General features: G+C 36.4%; 2 protein-coding genes across 3 annotated transcripts; both read right to left on the bottom strand.

Annotated features, from left to right (window-relative positions):
- Positions 1-8,638: 8,638 nt before the first annotated feature.
- LOC311097944 (uncharacterized protein) lies at positions 8,639-11,209 on the bottom strand. Of its 2 annotated transcripts, none has more exons than XR_014609344.1 (2): positions 10,888-11,209; positions 8,639-10,170 (listed from the first exon to the last, which is right to left on the bottom strand). XR_014609344.1 is itself a non-coding variant. In XM_084137954.1 (2 exons), the coding sequence occupies exons 1-2, from the start codon at positions 10,970-10,972 to the stop codon at positions 9,387-9,389; spliced, it is 837 nt and encodes a 278-aa protein (XP_083994080.1). In that variant the 5' UTR covers positions 10,973-11,209; the 3' UTR covers positions 8,730-9,386. The 2 variants fall into 2 exon arrangements, 1 of the variants encoding a protein (XP_083994080.1); XM_084137954.1 differs by having other exon boundaries at positions 8,730-10,138.
- A 165-nt stretch (positions 11,210-11,374) lies between these two features.
- LOC311097946 (uncharacterized protein) lies at positions 11,375-13,842 on the bottom strand. The gene is made up of 2 exons (XM_084137957.1): positions 13,653-13,842; positions 11,375-13,148 (listed from the first exon to the last, which is right to left on the bottom strand). The coding sequence occupies exons 1-2, from the start codon at positions 13,705-13,707 to the stop codon at positions 12,430-12,432; spliced, it is 774 nt and encodes a 257-aa protein (XP_083994083.1). The 5' UTR covers positions 13,708-13,842; the 3' UTR covers positions 11,375-12,429.
- Between the last annotated feature and the right edge of the window lie 4,632 nt (positions 13,843-18,474).

Below are 18,474 nucleotides of genomic sequence, written 5' to 3'. Positions count from 1 at the left end.
AATTTATCCACATCCTCATATTTCCCTTTACTCCTATGTGCTGGGACCCATATAAAACTGACTAAGATATAATTTTGAACAATTCCTGAATGTATTTTTAATATGCTAAACAGAATATCTTGGTGGCTATAGGTTTAAAAGATCTCAAGTTCTTTAAAACTAAAACTGAGTTGGAACAAATTAAAACATTTCCAGGTTTATGTTCCTTTACCCAATGCAATGCTAAGAGTATTGCCATCATTGAGACGCCAACATGATTTGATGTTCACTTTATTCCACTGATCCTGAATTTAAAAAGTAGCCCAAGTTATATTTTAATAAGCTTATATTTTATTGAGTTTTTCTAACAAGGTTTTTGAGGCTGAATCATACACCACCATAATCAAATATAGGCCGGATCAGTGCCACTTAAATCATTTTTAATGAAGAAAAACTTGCCCCATTTCACTCCACGTACACATCTCATGGCATCTTCTGGCATTTCTCCACTATTTTGTTTAAATGTTCATCCCATGTAAGTTTCGCATTAAAATACAGTGAGGAAAATAAGTATTTGAACATCCTGCTGTTTTGCAAGTTCTCCCACTTAGAAATCATGGAGGGGTCTGAAATTGTCATCGTAGGTGCATGTCCACTGTGAGAGACATAATCTAAAAATAAAAAATCCAGAAATCACAATGTATGATTTTTTAACTATTTATTTGTATGATATAGCTGCAAATAAGTATTTGAACACCTGAGAAAGTCAATGTTAATATTTGGTACAGTAGCCTTTGTTTGCAATTACAGAGGTCAAACGTTTCCTGTAGTTTTTCACCAGGTTTGCACACACTGCAGGAGGGATTTTGGCCCACTCCTCCACACAGATCTTCTCTAGATCAGTCAGGTTTCTGGGCTGTCGCTGAGAAACACGGAGTTTGAGCTCCCTCCAAAGATTCTCTATTGGGTTTAGGTCTGGAGACTGGCTAGGCCACGCCAGAACCTTGATATGCTTCTTACAGAGCCACTCCTTGGTTATCCTGGCTGTGTGCTTCGGGTCATTGTCATGTTGGAAGACCCAGCCTCGACCCATCTTCAATGCTCTAACTGAGGGAAGGAGGTTGTTCCCCAAAATCTCGCAATACATGGCCCCGGTCATCCTCTCCTTAATACAGTGCAGTCGCCCTGTCCCATGTGCAGAAAAACACCCCCAAAGCATGATGCTACCACCCCCATGCTTCACAGTAGGGATGGTGTTCTTGGGATGGTACTCATCATTCTTCTTCCTCCAAAAACGTTTAGTGGAATTATGACCAAAAAGTTTTATTTTGGTCTCATCTGACCACATGACTTTCTCCCATGACTCCTCTGGATCATCCAAATGGTCATTGGCAAACTTAAGACGGGCCTTGACATGTGCTGGTTTAAGCAGGGGAACCTTCCGTGCCATGCATGATTTCAAACCATGACGTCTTAGTGTATTACCAACAGTAACCTTGGAAACGGTGGTCCCAGCTCTTTTCAGGTCATTGACCAGCTCCACCCGTGTAGTTCTGGGCTGATTTCTCACCTTTCTTAGGATCATTGAGACCCCACGAGGTGAGATCTTGCATGGAGCCCCAGTCCGAGGGAGATTGACAGTCATGTTTAGCTTCTTCCATTTTCTAATGATTGCTCCAACAGTGAACCTTTTTTCACCAAGCTGCTTGGCAATTTCCCCGTAGCCCTTTCCAGCCTTGTGGAGGTGTACAATTTTGTCTCTAGTGTCTTTGGACAGCTCTTTGGTCTTGGCCATGTTAGTAGTTGGATTCTTACTGATTGTATGGGGTGGACAGGTGTCTTTATGCAGCTAACGACCTCAAACAGGTGCATCTAATTTAGGATAATAAATGGAGTGGAGGTGGACATTTTAAAGGCAGACTAACAGGTATTTGAGGGTCAGAATTCTAGCTGATAGACAGGTGTTCAAATACTTATTTGCAGCTGTATCATACAAATAAATAGTTAAAAAATCATACATTGTGATTTCTGGATTTTTTTTTTTGATTATGTCTCTCACAGTGGACATGCACCTACGATGACAATTTCAGACCCCTCCATGATTTCCAAGTGGGAGAACTTGCAAAATAGCAGGGTGTTCAAATACTTATTTTCCTCACTGTAAATACCTAAAAATGTAAAAACCTTCACCCTCTCCAACGATCTCTCGTACATCTTCAGACTCTCTTCTGGAACAACCCTCTTGCTAGAGTAAATTACTGTCTTCGTTTTCTCCACTGAGAATTTGAATTCCTAAATCAAATGCACATTCTTCTACCTTTCTAATTGTTTTGTGCATTTACTATTAATAAATGGCACCAACTAGAGGAAGAACTGTAATATTAACTATTGGCATGACTTCATAAAGAAACTCTTGCAAGATAGAAAATATGAAACAATTCAGTCTTTTTACTGGAACTTTAATGCTCCAGAATTTCAAAACGTCGGATGACTCGGATCACACCGAGTCACTTTTAGCTTTTTATACTGCTGAGATAAAATATCAAATGCAATATTAAAACTCATTTGATGCATACTCATGATTTCAGTAGTTTTTATTTGTATAAAATAAATATTTGAACAGTGTGTCTTTGAACAGTGTGTCACTGAAATACTACAATACTAATGAAATACCACTAAAAAACTAATATACAGTGTTGCCAGCAAATTAGTGTAAAAACCCTTTGAAATGTCTTACTGTACGACATTCGAATTGGACAATTATTATAGGTTTTCAATGCTTATTTTTTATTATGAATTTGATTTTTAAAATGAATTATTCAGGGAATTAATCTTAAGTTTTTTTTTTGTTGTTGATGTTTTTACCATACTGTTACAAAGAGCTTGTAATTAAGATCTTGCTTATATTTTAAGCTTTAAAACAGGTATTTTTTCAATGCACTTCCACGGACAGAACAGAATTTTCTATTGTTTTTATTTTTGTGTGTGTGTTTGTGTAAGAAGAAAATTGTAAGGGAAATGCACTTTTAGTTTAAAACAGTAATTTATTAAGACAGAGTTAATTCATTACATTGCGTAGCTTGATACAAAACTCTTTGATTAGTTGCCTGAAGAAATTTCTTCATTAACTCAATGAACTAACAGACTAACTTTGAAAGCAACTAAACTTGTTCAGCATTTGACTGGAGATTTAATAGACTGACTATGTCATTCAATTAGATTTACTCCATGTACTCCCCAACATAAACAAAAGCATTCCTACTGAATGTTGAGGCATTTTACCTCCCCACAATTTACAATGTTAAACAAACAATCTTCACCAATGAATGTAATTCACAAATGTCTCTCTCAGATGCTGTTGTTGCACGAATTCCATCTTTTGCTTTATCCGAATATCAAACTATTTGCTTGAAAGTGATTTATGTGAACATTATTTCTTTTTTCTAGACAACTTCAGGCAATGCTTTCTCTTATGAATTTTTCGTTTAGATTTCTCAGTATGATGAATTCTCTCATGAGATTTCACGGCTCCTACCTGAGTGAAACACTTTTCACAGTGTGAGCACTTGTACGGTTTCTCTCCAGTGTGAACTCTCTGGTGTTTTATCAAGTCGCCGGAAAAAATAAAAGTCTTCCCACAGTCAGAACACAAATAAGGTTTCACACCAGTATGAATACGCTCATGCTGTTTTAAACATTGCGGTCGTGAAAATCTCTTTCCACAAAAAGAACAAATGTGGGTCTTCTCAGCAGAATGAACTTGAAGGTGTGATTTTAAGTATGATGCCATAACAAATGTTTTATCACACTGATCACAGCTGAACGACTTCACCTCAGAGTGAATGAGCAAATGATTTGCAAGAATGCTTTTGGATGTGTAACTCTTTCCACACTGAGTGCATGTGAACATATCTTCTCCAGTGTGAGATTTTATGTGCAAATTTAAGTGTCTTACCTTCACGAAAGTCTCACCACACTCAGAGCAGGTGAAAGGTCTTTGTTCAGGGTGAGATCTCATGTGCACATTTAAGTGCCCTTTCAAAGTGAAGCTCTTTCCACACTCAGTGCACGAGAACAGATTTTCTCCAGTGTGAATCCTCATGTGCTCATTTAAGTTTCGTTTGCGCATGAAAGTCTTTCCACACTCTGAGCAGGTGAAAGGTCCTCCTTCAGGGTGAGATCTCATGTGCTCATTTAAGTGTTCTTTCAGAGTGAAACTCTTCTTACACTTAGTGCACGAGAACAGATTTTCTCCAGTGTGAATCCTCATGTGCTCATTTAAGTGTCTTTCCTTCACGAAAGTCTCACCACACTCAGAGCAGGTGTAAGGTCTTTGTTCAGGGTGAGATCTCGTAAAGTGCACATTTAAGTGTCCTTTCAAAGTGAAGCTCTTTCCACACTCAGTGCACGAGAACAGATTTTCTCCAGTGTGAATCCTCATGTGCTCATTTAAGTTTCCTTTGCGCATGAAAGTCTTTCCACACTCTGAGCAGGTGAAAGGTCCTCCTTCAGTGTGAATCCTCATGTGCTCATTTAAGTTTCCTTTGCGCATGAAAGTCTTTCCACACTCTGAGCAGTTGAAAGGTCCTCCTTCAGTGTGAGATCTCATGTGCTCATTTAAGTTAATTTCAAGAATGAAACTCTTTCCACACTCAGAGCAAGTAAGAGGTCCTTTGAGTCCAGTTTTTCCAGCTTGTTTTTGTTTGCAGTTCTCTTCAGTCGGTGAAATGGCAGCGTTTTCATTTTTTAATTGAGGTTTTTGAAACCATTGGTGTTTGTCTGCTTTAACTTCCATCAAGTCTAAAATCAAAGCCAAATGAGAACAAACAGAAATATAAGTGAGCTTGTATTTAACAAAAAACTACTTTACAACTGAGTCTAGTTTAAGATTTCGAATATTAGTTTTTATCTTACTGTTCCTCATCAGTCATGAAAGAGAATGAAGGAAAACACCAACCTATTTGTTCCTCTGTATCTTCATCTTTTATTCTGCAGGGTTCTTCCTTAATCTCCATCTTTACAATAGTATGTCCGTAGTTTCTCCTGGAGTAATTCCTCCTGCTTGCTTCTTCTTCTCCTGTGGGAAGATGGGAATATTCCCCAGCATTTAAACTCTCATGAACGGCTGTGGGAGCTTCACTGACTGAATTGTGGTCGTTGTTGCTCATTTAGCAGATGATCTTCACACTTACAATCACTCTCAGTTATTCAAAATGGCAGGCAAGGATAGTCTGCAGTTTGAAATGGCCCAATTGTTCAAGCCATTAAATAAATCAGCTTCTATGTTAGAAAGCTGGTCACTATAGTCAGGTCAGATTTGAGAAATATTTCAGAGTTCACTCTTTAACTGCACTAAATAATGAATTTAATGAAATAGTAATATTGAGACTGTTAACCCGTCTGATGGAGGCACCAGTGTGAACAGAGAGCATATGCTAAAAGAGAGAGAATTTTCTCCACTTATGTTATCTGAACAGGCCTAACTTTACAGTAGGGTTTTAACGGTATTCCAGTATGGCGGTTTATCACGATAATCACATCGTGAACATTTGCTTATCCACGGTTTTGGAAAATAAAATGAACTCAGATCTCACCTGCACATTTGCAACTTCTTTCCACTTGACTGCTTAGACTCCACCCATACATGTACAGAGGAGAAAATGTCTGAGACAGAGGCTGCGAATTCTAATCTCTATCCCTGGCCGAAAAAAAAGTTAAAATCTGCAGTGAGGAAATACTTTGGGTATCCGAAAAACAAACGTGGGGTTGTCCTTGAAGATGAAAATTAGTCCAGTCATTTTATGAAAAAAGGTTTAACAAACGGTGCATAATCTAATTACCTATGTGCTAATTTGCATAAATACCACAACAGGTCTAAACATTGGGTATAGCCAGGCGAAAATGTCTTGTTGAATCTTGTTGACACATAACAGTAAAAGACTTAATGTTAAGGTCTGAATGGGACCCATTACGGCTACCCATGAGCATTAATGCATAGAGGCAGGAAGAAGTACTTTAGAAACCAGCCTTTATTAATTATTATTGCAGAGATGGGGTTTGGGGCTGGGTCCATGGGACTGTTTCTGGGGATTCGCTTTTTATTTTGCTTACCTTTTGTCTTCTGCATTCTCCTTACCATTGTCTCCTGTTCTTCCCTCAGACTCGTCCCCCAGAAACAGTCCCACGGACCCCGCCCAAAACCCCATCTCTTCAAAATTAATAAAGGCTGGTTTCTAAAGTACTTCTTCAGCATCAGAAAAGTGAAGTTAAGGACAAAAAAAAAAAAAAAAAAAAATACTGTAAAAGATTTTAAAAAATCCAAATATTAAAGTTTGGCACTCATGGAAGGTTTAACAGACCAAAACTGCACTGTGAAATATTTCACAAATCATAAGTCAAAGAAGGGTTAAAAGTACACTATGTATGGGAATTGTCACGAGTTTACTCAATTTATACACAATTTAAACCCTTTGATTACAGTTGCCTGAAGAAAATTTGTATATTAGAATAAAGTAAATCAATAAGTATGAGTTTTTGTCTTTTTTTTTCTTCTTATGTAACATAAATGGTACAAGAGTGCATCACCTCTTAACAGCGAGACCAAAGAAGAACAGGCTGATTTCCGTGTTTCCGCCCTGAGATCAGGAGAACGTCTCTGTGTCGAGATGAAGTTTCTGACACCACTGGCGTTTCTCTTCCACTACACTTTGTTTCTTTCATCAGGTCTGAAACACAGATACTACATTAGACAATGTGTGATTTCTATTCTGTGCTGTGACCATTTGTATTCTTGTATAAGTATTACACCTATCAAAGCTTTGTCATCAACACAATTTTGGAAATTAATACAGTTTTTGCTAAAAAAAAAAAAAAAAAAAAAAGAATTTAAAAAAAAATCCAGCGAATGTTTGAAACGACTTATTTTACGATCTGATGAGGCTTATTACAGATTGAGGCACAAATACAGTATTTTGCAGTATTCTATACTGTGATAATGGCCATTTCAATTAGCATTGTGTTATCAATATAACTTTTTCTTATGAAAATACCTGAGATGGCTTGAGGAACACTGATAAACCATACATTGTTGCAATCATGTATTTTTTGTGTTTATTGCACAGCAATCATTTTCTTTGTAAACAGACTCAGTTGTGATATTGATATACTTTGAACATTTTGTGATCAACATACAGATTTTTTAAAATTCTTTTTGGTCTTTTTTCACTTGTTATTTCTGTTGGCAAAATTCAGAACACGAAAATGTAATTACGGTGATCATAAACCCCTGTTTTTAATTTTGAAGTCAGAATTTTAGCAATACGTAAAGACAACTTATAATTTGAAAAACAAGAATGCTGTAAAATGTATGTAAAGTGCTGTCAAACTGATTAAACGTGATTAATCACATCTAACATAAACGTTTTGTTTACATAGTGTATATATATATATATATATATATATATATATATATATATATATATATATATATATATTTATGTGTAGAGTATACATACCACGCACATCTATTATGTAAACCAAAACTCTTGTTAGATGCGATTAATCGATTTCACAGCACTAATGTAAAGATATAAAACATATGGTGTTTTTTCTTTTTCTTTTTTCTCTCTAAAACTGTCTTTATGTACCACTATTGTTTCATTTTGAAAGCTCTTATAATAAAAGAAAAGTCTAACTTGTACTCTCTGCACGAGGGCGCCCTCTGGCTTCGAGTATGAATTAGAACATACAGCAAAATTCGAATTAGGTTTTAATGACAATTAAAATGTGAAACTGTAATACTAACCATCTGGAATAAAAAAAACCCATTAAGTTTCATCCTTATTGCAGTGTTTATCCCCTGTTTATTGCTCATTTCAGTTAATTAATTTATACCGAGTATTATACATAACAATTATACATTTATTTTCCACCAAACATTTTAACACACCTCTACATACCGTGAGTAGCTTTATCTTACCATAATTTTAAACAAAATGCCAGTTTTTCTACCTGTCGATGATTGCCACATTGCTAATGTTGCCATTGTAGGCTAACGAACTCATCTCCCACTCGCTCCTGGTCTAAAGATACATTTTTTAGCTGAAGGTTTTTTAAAGTAGGTTCAACAGCTCAACTTTATCATTCAGTTGAACTGTGCACATTCATTTTAAACACTTACTTGAAATGCTTTTGCGTCGTCCATACAATCCTTGCTTGAATCATGCGCGCGTAAGTGACGTAGACCAGCTGCGAGTTCATGATTGACAGGGCAAGGCCACTTCAGGGGCCAATCAGATTCCAGTGCCCCTCTGGCCCCGCCCCTGGATCGTGTGTGAAGACAGCCTACACTGAATGTTTGCGCTTCTAAATATATATTTGTTTCACCACAAGATAATTGAAATGAAACACATGCAAGTAAAAAGGTCATTAAAACAGTGAAAAACAAACAGTGAGCTGTCAACACCTAAAATGAACACTTCGAAGGAAAGCATGAAATGCTAAAACATGCACCTTGAATGTTGCGTAAGTCACTTTGGATAAAACAATCTGCCAAATGCAATCATTTAAATGTACTTTTGCGTTAAACCAGCAAAACCTTGAATTTATATGCATTGTAATAGAAGTCTACACAATAATACATACTTAACTTTTTTTTTTTGACCATTTAAAAAACAAAAATGTCATGGCTCCCAGAATGTTTTGTTGTATGAATATTTGAACATGCAATACATCAAAAGAAAGAACAGAGACACCTCTTTTAAGTTTTATTCTAGCTTTATGCATTCTTTTATCATCAACACTTGAATATGGGTAAGTTTCATAGAAAAAAAGCACTATTTTGAGCAAAAAAGCTGAGGAATTCACTTTTATTTATTATTTAAAAAAAAAAAAGATGTCTGGATTGGATTCAGAACGATGATCAAAACACAGATGCAGTAGATCGAGTCCAACACCCCTAATGATTGCACAGTCCTTTAGCTCTTTAGCTCGTCCTGGGTCGACATTTAATACGGTAACGTTAGGCAGTTTTGATTTATATGCAGTTTAATATTGATAATCAAGCTATTTTACACATGATTATGTGTATATATGATATCATTTGTTTCTGCTTCTTTTCACCTGTTTTGAGCAGGAGATCCAAGACTCTTTCAGAAGATGCGTAAATTTTCGTCAATGGCGGGGAAAGAGTTAAGACGTTGGAAAAGCATTGAGTCCATATTTAACAACAAAACATCTTGCATTCATGTTCACATGCTGTGAGAAGAGTTTTCAGTGCAAAAGAAGTAACATAAGGGAAACGCAAGACTACAGATCTGAATGCATCAGCTTACAAAATTAAGCTGTTAAAGATGGAGATTTAATAGCCTGAAGATGCTTCTGACTGATGAATGGGATGTGAACTTTGCTCACAGTGGGCAAGGCTTTCTCAAATGAGTCAGTAGTTCACTTGAGCGTGTGAAGCTCCTCTCGCATGAAGAGCACTGGTACATCTTCTCTCCCGCGTGTAATCTCTCATGCGCTCTCAGGTGTCCTGACTGAATGAAACTCTTCCCACAGTGCGAGCACGTGTACGGCTTCTCTCCGGTGTGAATCCTCTGGTGTCGCCTCAAGGAGTCGGCCGTTTTAAAAGAGTTCCCGCACTCGCAGCACTTGTGAGGTCTTCCCCCGATGTGCATTTTCTGGTGCTCGTTGAAATACTCCAGTTGTGAAAAACTCTTCCCGCAGAAAGAGCACAAGTGAGGCTTCTGGTTTGCATGCATCTTCAGGTGTCTTTTCAGTAGTTTGGCCAAAATGAAGTTCTTATCGCACTGATCGCAGCTGAAGGGTCTCACTCCAGAGTGACGGCGCAGATGATTTCTGAGGATGGATGTGGATGTGAAACTGCGTTCGCACTGAGAACATGTGAAGGGTTTTTCTCCAGTGTGAACTCGCCGGTGTCTGTCAAGGTTTGCTTTCTGCGTGAAGCTCTTTGCACACCGACTGCATGTGAACGGCCTCTCTCCGGTGTGGATTCTCATGTGTTTATTAAGGTCTCCTTTATGCGGGAAGCTCTTTCCACACTGCGGGCAGATGAAATAATTTTTGCCTCCTGATTTGTCTCCAGTTGTGAAGTGAAGCTGATGGTGTTTCTCCTGCAACTCATTCTGTTCCAACACGTCTAAAATGAAGATACGAAAGATTGTCAGAAATCTGTTTAAAAGGAAAAATTGTGAAATGTAAACGATTAAACAGATGAAACAATTCAAGGTGAAATATAATGGCAGGAAGGCCATTAAAATAATTCATTTTGTTATTTTTGAAAATATAATAATTACATAATTTTTATATTCACAAACACTAGAAATGGCCTAATAATAATAATAATATTGTATACAATTCTTATTATTAATAAGTATTGATTTTAGCTGTCAAATTATAAATTATATAATAAAAACAAATGATATAGCAATGACATTAAATGTCAGGAAGGCATATATATATGTATTAATATATAATGCATTAATTTACCAAATTACAATAATAATAATAATAATAATGTTATGTACATTTCTTATTATTAATTATTAATATAAGCTGTCAAATTATATATTATAATAATTAAATGTAATGGTAGGAAGGTCATTAAAAATATTTAATTTTATGTTCATTTTTTTAGTGTAATATAAATTATATTTACAAAAATACTGGAAGCTGTCAAATAATAATATTATTATAAATAATAAATAATATAATGTTATAACAATGTTAGTAATAATAATAATGTTATATTATACTACTACTAATAATAATGATAAAATATTTATATATTTGACAGATTCAAGAATTGTTGTACCTACTACAGCAACTAAATCAGCTGAAGGATTGTGACATTAATATTCCTTAGCAGTCAAATAAATAAACACCAACCTGTTTGCTCCTCAGATTCTTCTTGTTTCATTCTGTCGGGTTCTGAATCGCTCATGTTTTCATTCTCCTCTTTAATAAACTCCATCTTTACAGCAGCCTGTCATGCAGAACTCAGCTGAAGTGATTCTCCACATGAAGGATGTGAATGTCTGTCCTAAACACACCCTAAACCCTGCTGTGCTCCTCCGCGCTCGAGCGCTCGCTGTAGAACTCGGCAAACGGAAATGGAACGCGACGTGTTTGAAAAGATTCGAAAAATTGTTTACATTCGACGCCGAAGATTCGAAACCATAAACATGTGATCTATGACGTTCGACGCTTCAGTCAGCTGAAAACCACGTGACTGTATTAGTAGGCGTATTCGACATAGACAAATAAAATACATTTTATTTAGGCCTGTATATGTATTTTATATGTCTATGGTGTTCCAGACGAGTTAACGGGAAACATAAACTGGAAATATAAACGGAAGATCATTTTTGTTTTTAAATAGTTTATTTTCAAATGGGTTGAGTTAGTAACAGGGCTGTTTTCAGAAGAAGTGCCATTTGTACACAGTTAAATATTACAGGGCTGACAATCAGAAACTAATATTAACCCTAACTGGCAAATATCATCACAACACAAAAAAGTATTCACAGTTCAATATTTTTGTACTTTGTGCAAAGAAATGTGTTGCAATAATAAAACCAAATATATATATTGATAAAGCTGTAAGAAAAATATACTTCTTTTATGATCATCATATTTTAGGTGTTGTCACTCCATAACATATATCATAACAACCATTATTTTTAAAGTCGGCATGTCTTTTCTTCTCTACTTTGACGTATATCCCAAAAGAAAAAAACGCTTCTGGAACAAGAACAAATGTAGGGAAAGAAGAGCTGTAAAAGAGAAATGTAGAAGATGAGCTGCAAGAGGGGGAAGTTATTTTGATTAAAGTATCATATTAATTTCTTTTTTTAAATAATGATGTGCACGGATAAATAATTTCTAATAAATAGTGAAATATTTCTTAAAAATAACTTCATGGTGACTTTAAAATGTGGCAATAATGGAATGTAATGGGGCTGAACATAAAGTGGGGGACTTTGTGCTTTTTCCTCTGTAAAAGGTAAAATAAATGTAAAAAATGTGTGCAATTACACAATAGAAATCGACTCCGGTTTTGAGTCTGTTTCTGACGTTTTGCTGCCATTAGACCTCTTGAAGCTCCGCCCTCTTCTAGAAAGGGGGCGGGGAGCACCAGCTAATTTGCATTTAAAGGAACACACACAAAAACGTCGCATTTTTGCTCACCTCCAAAAAGTGGCATTTTTAACATGTTATAAAAATTATCTGTGGGGTATTTTGAGCTAAAATTTCACAAACACACTGTTGGGGACAACAGAGACTTAGTTTACATCTTTTAAAAAAAAGACATAAATAGGTCCCCTTTAAATGATCTTATTGAGATATGGCGATATATATTTTCATCCATGCTGTAATGCACACAGGCATAGAGAGTAATCTCGAGTGATCTGTTCAGATCTTGCTGCGTCAGTTTTCATCATCATCTGGACGATGTTTCTTCATATGAGCGGGCAGATTCCTGGATGTGCTGAAACTCCTCCCACAGAGCGAGCAGAAGTAGGGTTTCTCCCCCGTATGAACCCTCAGGTGTTGTTTCAGGTGTCCTGACTGAGAGAAACTCTTCCCGCAGTGTGAGCACGTGTGCGGTTTCTCTCCGGTGTGAATCCTCTGGTGTCTCTTCAACGTGTCGGACGAGTGGAAGGTGTTCCCGCACTCGAAGCACATGTGAGGTCTCGCCCCGCTGTGTGTTTTCTGATGCTTTTTCAAACAGTCCAGCTGAGAAAAACTCTTTCCACACAGAGAACACGAGTGCGGCTTCGAATCCGCATGGATTAGCATGTGTCTCTTCAGGTGTGAGGGCAGGATGAATGCTTTCCCGCACTGATGACAGTGAAACGCTCGGACTCCAGAGTGAGAGCGCTGGTGTTTTCTGAGTCCGTCGGCTAACGTGAAGCTCTTTCCACACTGAGGACACGAGAAGGGCTTCTCTCCGCTGTGGATCCGCTCGTGTCTCACAAAATCTCCTTTACGCCTGAAACTCTTTCCACACTGAGAGCAGAGGAAAGACGCTTTGACTCTTGTTCTCTGAGAAAAACGACTTTCAGTCTGTGAGAGGCTCTGTGAAGATTTTTCTCCGGTTACGAAATGATTAGGTAAAACCTGCAGTTCAATGACTTCCAACAGATCTGAAATGACATGATGAAACATAGTAAAGAGTTACACAACGGGAAAATGAGATTTGAAACATTGTCCAGACATTTCACACATAAACCAAGATGATGAAAAGTGATGCAGTGAGATCTGAAAAATTACTTTATTGCATTGAAATCAAACAAAATTGTTTTATATGCATGTCTGTAAACATAAATCAAGCCAATATCTATCTATCTATCTATCTATCTATCTATCTATCTATCTGTCTGTCTGTCTGTCTGTCTGTCTGTCTTTCTATCTATCTATCTATCTATCTATCTATCTATCTATCTATCTATCTATCTAATAAGTTAAATATCAGGCATTATTATTATTATTTATTTTCATTATGTGTCAAGTTTATTTTCATCTCTTACCTCATATTATTGGATATTTCAAAAGCTCTTATGATATTTTATATCTGCTGAAATGCATCACGGTTTGTGGCCTGAATGTTCTTCAACAATCATCAGTGAGGAATCAATATAGACACCAACCTGTTTGTTGCTCAGGATCATCTTTATTCATTCTGCAGACCTCTGTGTCACTCATGTTCTCAACATGTCACGTGGACGTCAGTTGTCCCCCCTCTTGTTTTGTTTTATTCTTCATTTGTACAGTATGAAGATGGGGACATTCCCGAACATTTACAGATGATGTTTAGCGTTACTCTTCTTCTTCTTCTTCTTAGTTGTCTTCTAATGACGGTGCATTTCTGCCATCTAATGGGCTGGAATGTGAAGTGGGCTTTAATTTGATGTGATAGTGATTGTATTAACACAACCCTCTTTCATATCACTTTTTAAATGTGCATTGATGCTTTGGTATTATTCTAAGCAAAACAACCATTGCAATGAAGCACTTAAAATTGAAAAAGAAAAAATATGCTTGCGTATACATGCACGAGCATGAAGTATCTTTCGGTTTTGGACGCACTGATCTAAAATTATCTTTAGAAATATATACATTCTAAAATGCTCGAAAAATATTAATTTACACAAAACAATTTAGGTTATGTGTGAGATCTGTTCAAAGAGAATAGGATCTTTAGTGATCAACCACGAGATGGCAGCAGCGCTACAGCGCACGTTATTTTTCTACTTTATTTCATATTCAAACTTAATTAATCACAGAAACATGCTTTATTGTCAATCCATTTGGTAAAAAAAAAACACCAAAAAAAACACCAAAAAAAACCCCAACTTTTTTTATACTACAAACAGTATTTTATTGTGGAAACGGAAAATCACAGTGTAGCTTATATTCAAGTCACTACGTATGATTTGATGGTGGGGGGTGGGGGGGACTAAATATTTAATCCCACCGGTCATTTCTAAGGCTATAAAAAAATGTTACTGAATGATCTATCAATGCATTTCCAGCAGATATTGAAATAATAAAGGGTCTCAATGAAATATGTGCAGTGTCGCATGTTTACTGTAAATTGTCACATGACCAGAGCTGTTTACTTCCTGTTTGCGCCAAGAGAAGGGGATGGCAGCAAGAAAGCTCCCAAAGAAAAGGATAGTAATGTATGTTAACATAAAGATAGGACATAGATTTTTGGTACACATCATGTTTAAGGTGTCTAGTATTAATATATGCATTTGCAATTACTCAAGTGGTTGTATACAGTGGCCTTCCCAAAAAGACCATAAGACAGTTGCAGCTCATACAGAACGCTGCCGCCAGGATTCTGAGCAGAACCAGAACATATGAACATATCACACCAGTCCTCAGGTCTTTACACTGGCTCCCAGTTAGATTTAGGATTGATTTTAAAGTATTATTACTGGTATATAAATCATTCAATGGCCTAGGACCTCAATATATTGCAGATATGCTCACTGAATATAAACCCAACAGATCACACACACACACACACACGCGCGCGCACACACACACACACAAACACACTGCACAGGTCAAATAGACCTATATTCAGTCTGTCCAATGGTTGATACAACACACACACACACACACACCTATATTCAGTCTGTCCAATGGTTGATACAACACACACACACACACACACACACACAGCACAGGTCAAATAGACCTATATTCAGTCTGTCCAATGGTTGATACAACACACACACACACACACCTATATTCAGTCTGTCCAATGGTTGATACAACACACACACACACACACACACACACAGCACAGGTCAAATAGACCTATATTCAGTCTGTCCAATGGTTGATACAACACAGTATCCCACCGGTCACAATTGTGACCGATCATAAAACACACTTTTTCACACACTTTTCCATGAAAAGTTCTAAAAATTATGATTGATTGTTTCAAAGGGATACTAATGACACATGATTTGGATATTTTTGTGTCTGGGAAAAATTTGGGATTAAATGGGTTAAAATCACGTCATTGACCCATGTATGTTGTTCTTTGTGTAGTTTTGTGCAACTATGAATACAAATCTTCTTCTGAATCTAGGATGATTGTGCCTATTGTGTTTTTGCATAGATTTCGTCTGTGTGTTTTTGCATGCGGGACTCAAGCACATGTGCTGACTTGTTTATTCACTTCCTTCTATGACTCTCTGTTATGATAATAAAGCGAGGGAGGAAGATAAAACCTGTCCCACTGCATGCGTTCTCACAGGAGAGAGGGAGAGGAGGTCAGTCATGCTTCCTTTTATTAGACAGGCATACAATGGGGCCCAAAAGTCCAAGGCCACTATAAAAATCCTTTTATTCTGCAGTCGCACTATATGTTTGTTACAAATTATATTACTATTCATTTGTCCAGTTGTGCATGCTTTAATGACAGCAGCACTCAAGCCGTATTCAACAAAAGGAACCCATTGTATACAATTATTGAACATAAGACCATTAAATAGAAAGAAGTGTTTCCTCCAATATTTTTCTGAAAGGTCACCAGGAAGTGAAGAGAAAACAGCAGGAAGACAGAATCATGTTTCCAGGCAGCAGCGCTATAATGAAGATCACCTTTACAGAAGTGCTGGACAGTTTCCTTGTTCCTTGTTACTCACCCAAAGCTTCTGCAGCTGATGTATTGTCAAGCTCATGTTTGACTTTGTGATTGTTTGAGAAGGGCTGGACATCATTCCCATAAACAGGACATTAATCTTCCTCATAAAGGACATGTTTATGATTATTTAGTGAACATTATCTCTGCTGGGAAAATTTCCTGAAACTCTCTCTCTGTCAAAGCATGACTAGGCAGGTGTGTGCTTGCATATATATATATATATATATATATATATATATATATATATATCAAAAACAACTTTTATTTAACCCTTTACGTGTTAAAATGTATTAGAAAATGTACTTCAAGGGACAATATGCTTTTCCAATCTTGTATTTACCCAAAAGGCTTAAAAAAAAAAAAAAAAAAAAAAATAGTTTGGACAATATAAATGTATTTATAAAAAAAAAATCTAATATTTAACAAAAACATGTGAGGAAAATAAACAATGTATTTCTTAAAAATATATTTCGGACAATATAAATGTATTTATACAAATATATAATATGTGAAGAATAAATATATACATGTTAATAAATGAATTAATAATAACCTAATTATAATTTATACTATTAATAATTATCTAAATATATATATATATAAATAGATTTTCACATCTATATTAGTGACACATTTTTTGCCCTTTTTTGTATTTTTTTTTAAATACATTTTTAAATATATATGTGTGTGTTTGTGCTGATGATGCACACAGTTGCTGCCCATTTAGTTTGTATCATTTTGACCATGCAGTTCTCATTGCAAAAGTGTCTCGATTAAAAAATCGAATCATGATTCGTGTCTTTATTCTGCGTGCTGAAAGGCTTCAGTGTTTGCAGTCGCCTGTCCTGCAAATAAACTCCCTGTGTTTAATAATGCATGGAAATACAAGCACACGTCAAGCGTTTCTTTAGCTTGTGCATGTGTGAAGAACATTAAGATAAGACAATGTTTTAGTTATACATCATTTCCAAGCAAGCTGTAATTTTGTGTGAAAATATAATTATTAAATCCTGCATATGGCGTGTACCCCCCTTTTTTACTTAAAAAAGTAACTCTTTATGTGATGCATGTATGTTCTCTGTTGGAGACTGGCAGTGGACTAATTCAACTAGAGCAAACTAGTTTCAGTGTGAAAAGATTTTCTAAAAGCCCACACAGCCAAAAGTGCCCATTTTTAAAGAAAGAAAAAGCTTGATTCAGACTTCTGGTAACCTCTGCATGCAGGACATGATGAACCACAGACACGTTTTTTTTATAATAAATGTTTTTTTATTTTATTTCCCCTTGCTGATCGTGTCTGTGGTTCTTCTTGACCAGCAGAGGTTAACAAAAGTCAGAATAAAGAGGTCTGGAAAGCACCGTTTAGTCCAGTCTGATCGTAAAGGCCTGAGGTCACATGCATGGACCAATGAGCACTTTTAACTCAACAGACTTGTTGTTTAAGCCAGAAAAAGCAGCTGCTTCACAAGAATTGAATTAACAATAGTGTTTATGTGAGGAGACAAGAAGGAAATGGAGTGAAGCAATAGAAATAGCACATTCTTATCTGCAAATTCATCAACAATAGTGACTCCTTTTAAATGTAAAAAAAAAAAAGGCAGATAATTTGCAGATAAGAATGTGCTGTATGCCTCTGGTCATCTGAGTGTTTAAACACATTCTCTACGCACACGGTTTGATTTTATACAGGACTGACAGATGCACTTTACAAATGAATTTGCCACAGACAAATTTAGCTATTGATTTCTGGATTAAAATGAAATTAGTGCAGACCCAAACTAAAGATATCATTTTGGAGACCAGCGTAAGATCTGGAGTCACTCCTGAATTCTGTACACACAGTTTACTTTAAATACAGTTGTCAATCACACAACTTTGCATGCAGAAAATCTTATATCATATATATTTGATCTAATGATGATGATATATAGATCACAATGCTTTAAATAAGGTTTGCAGGGAATGCGGCCTCTGAATCGGGACTCAAGTGACGGTTGCATTTAGATGATTTACTGCTGAAAATGTTGTTCAGTTCACTAACAACACTGGGAGTTTGAGGGGGTTTATCCATCCCGTACCTTTGCATATATGTGGTTTGAGGATAGCATAACTTAAATCAGAAAAAAAAACAAAAGCAGTATTCGTTCCTTTTTTTCTGCTTGTTTTTAAGTCTCATTGAATTAGGAATAAGGAAATATCAGCGGTCAGAAGCCATGGGGAATCCCTCGATGCCCACACACTTCTGTCTTGCATAATCTAGTCTGGTTGCAGTGTTTGTCGGGTAGCCTGAAATGTGCTTGGTA

This window comes from Abramis brama (genome assembly GCF_963993115.1).
Source record: "Abramis brama genome assembly, chromosome: 15".
Taxonomy (NCBI): Eukaryota; Metazoa; Chordata; class Actinopteri; order Cypriniformes; family Leuciscidae; genus Abramis; species Abramis brama.
This window is presented reverse-complemented; position numbering and strand designations above follow the sequence as displayed.

What these genes read in the sequence shown, in the direction of transcription:
- LOC311097944 (XM_084137954.1), bottom strand. Translation starts at nt 10,972, where the DNA reads ATGGAGTTTATTAAAGAGGAGAATGAAAACATGAGCGATTCAGAACCC. An exon ending in AGAATCTGAGGAGCAAACAG is followed by an intron (nt 10,139 to 10,887) that starts GTTGGTGTTTAT and finishes TCTTCATTTTAG; the next exon opens with ACGTGTTGGAACAGAATGAG.
- LOC311097946 (XM_084137957.1), bottom strand. Translation starts at nt 13,707, where the DNA reads ATGAGTGACACAGAGGTCTGCAGAATGAATAAAGATGATCCTGAGCAA. An exon ending in TGATCCTGAGCAACAAACAG is followed by an intron (nt 13,149 to 13,652) that starts GTTGGTGTCTAT and finishes ATGTCATTTCAG; the next exon opens with ATCTGTTGGAAGTCATTGAA.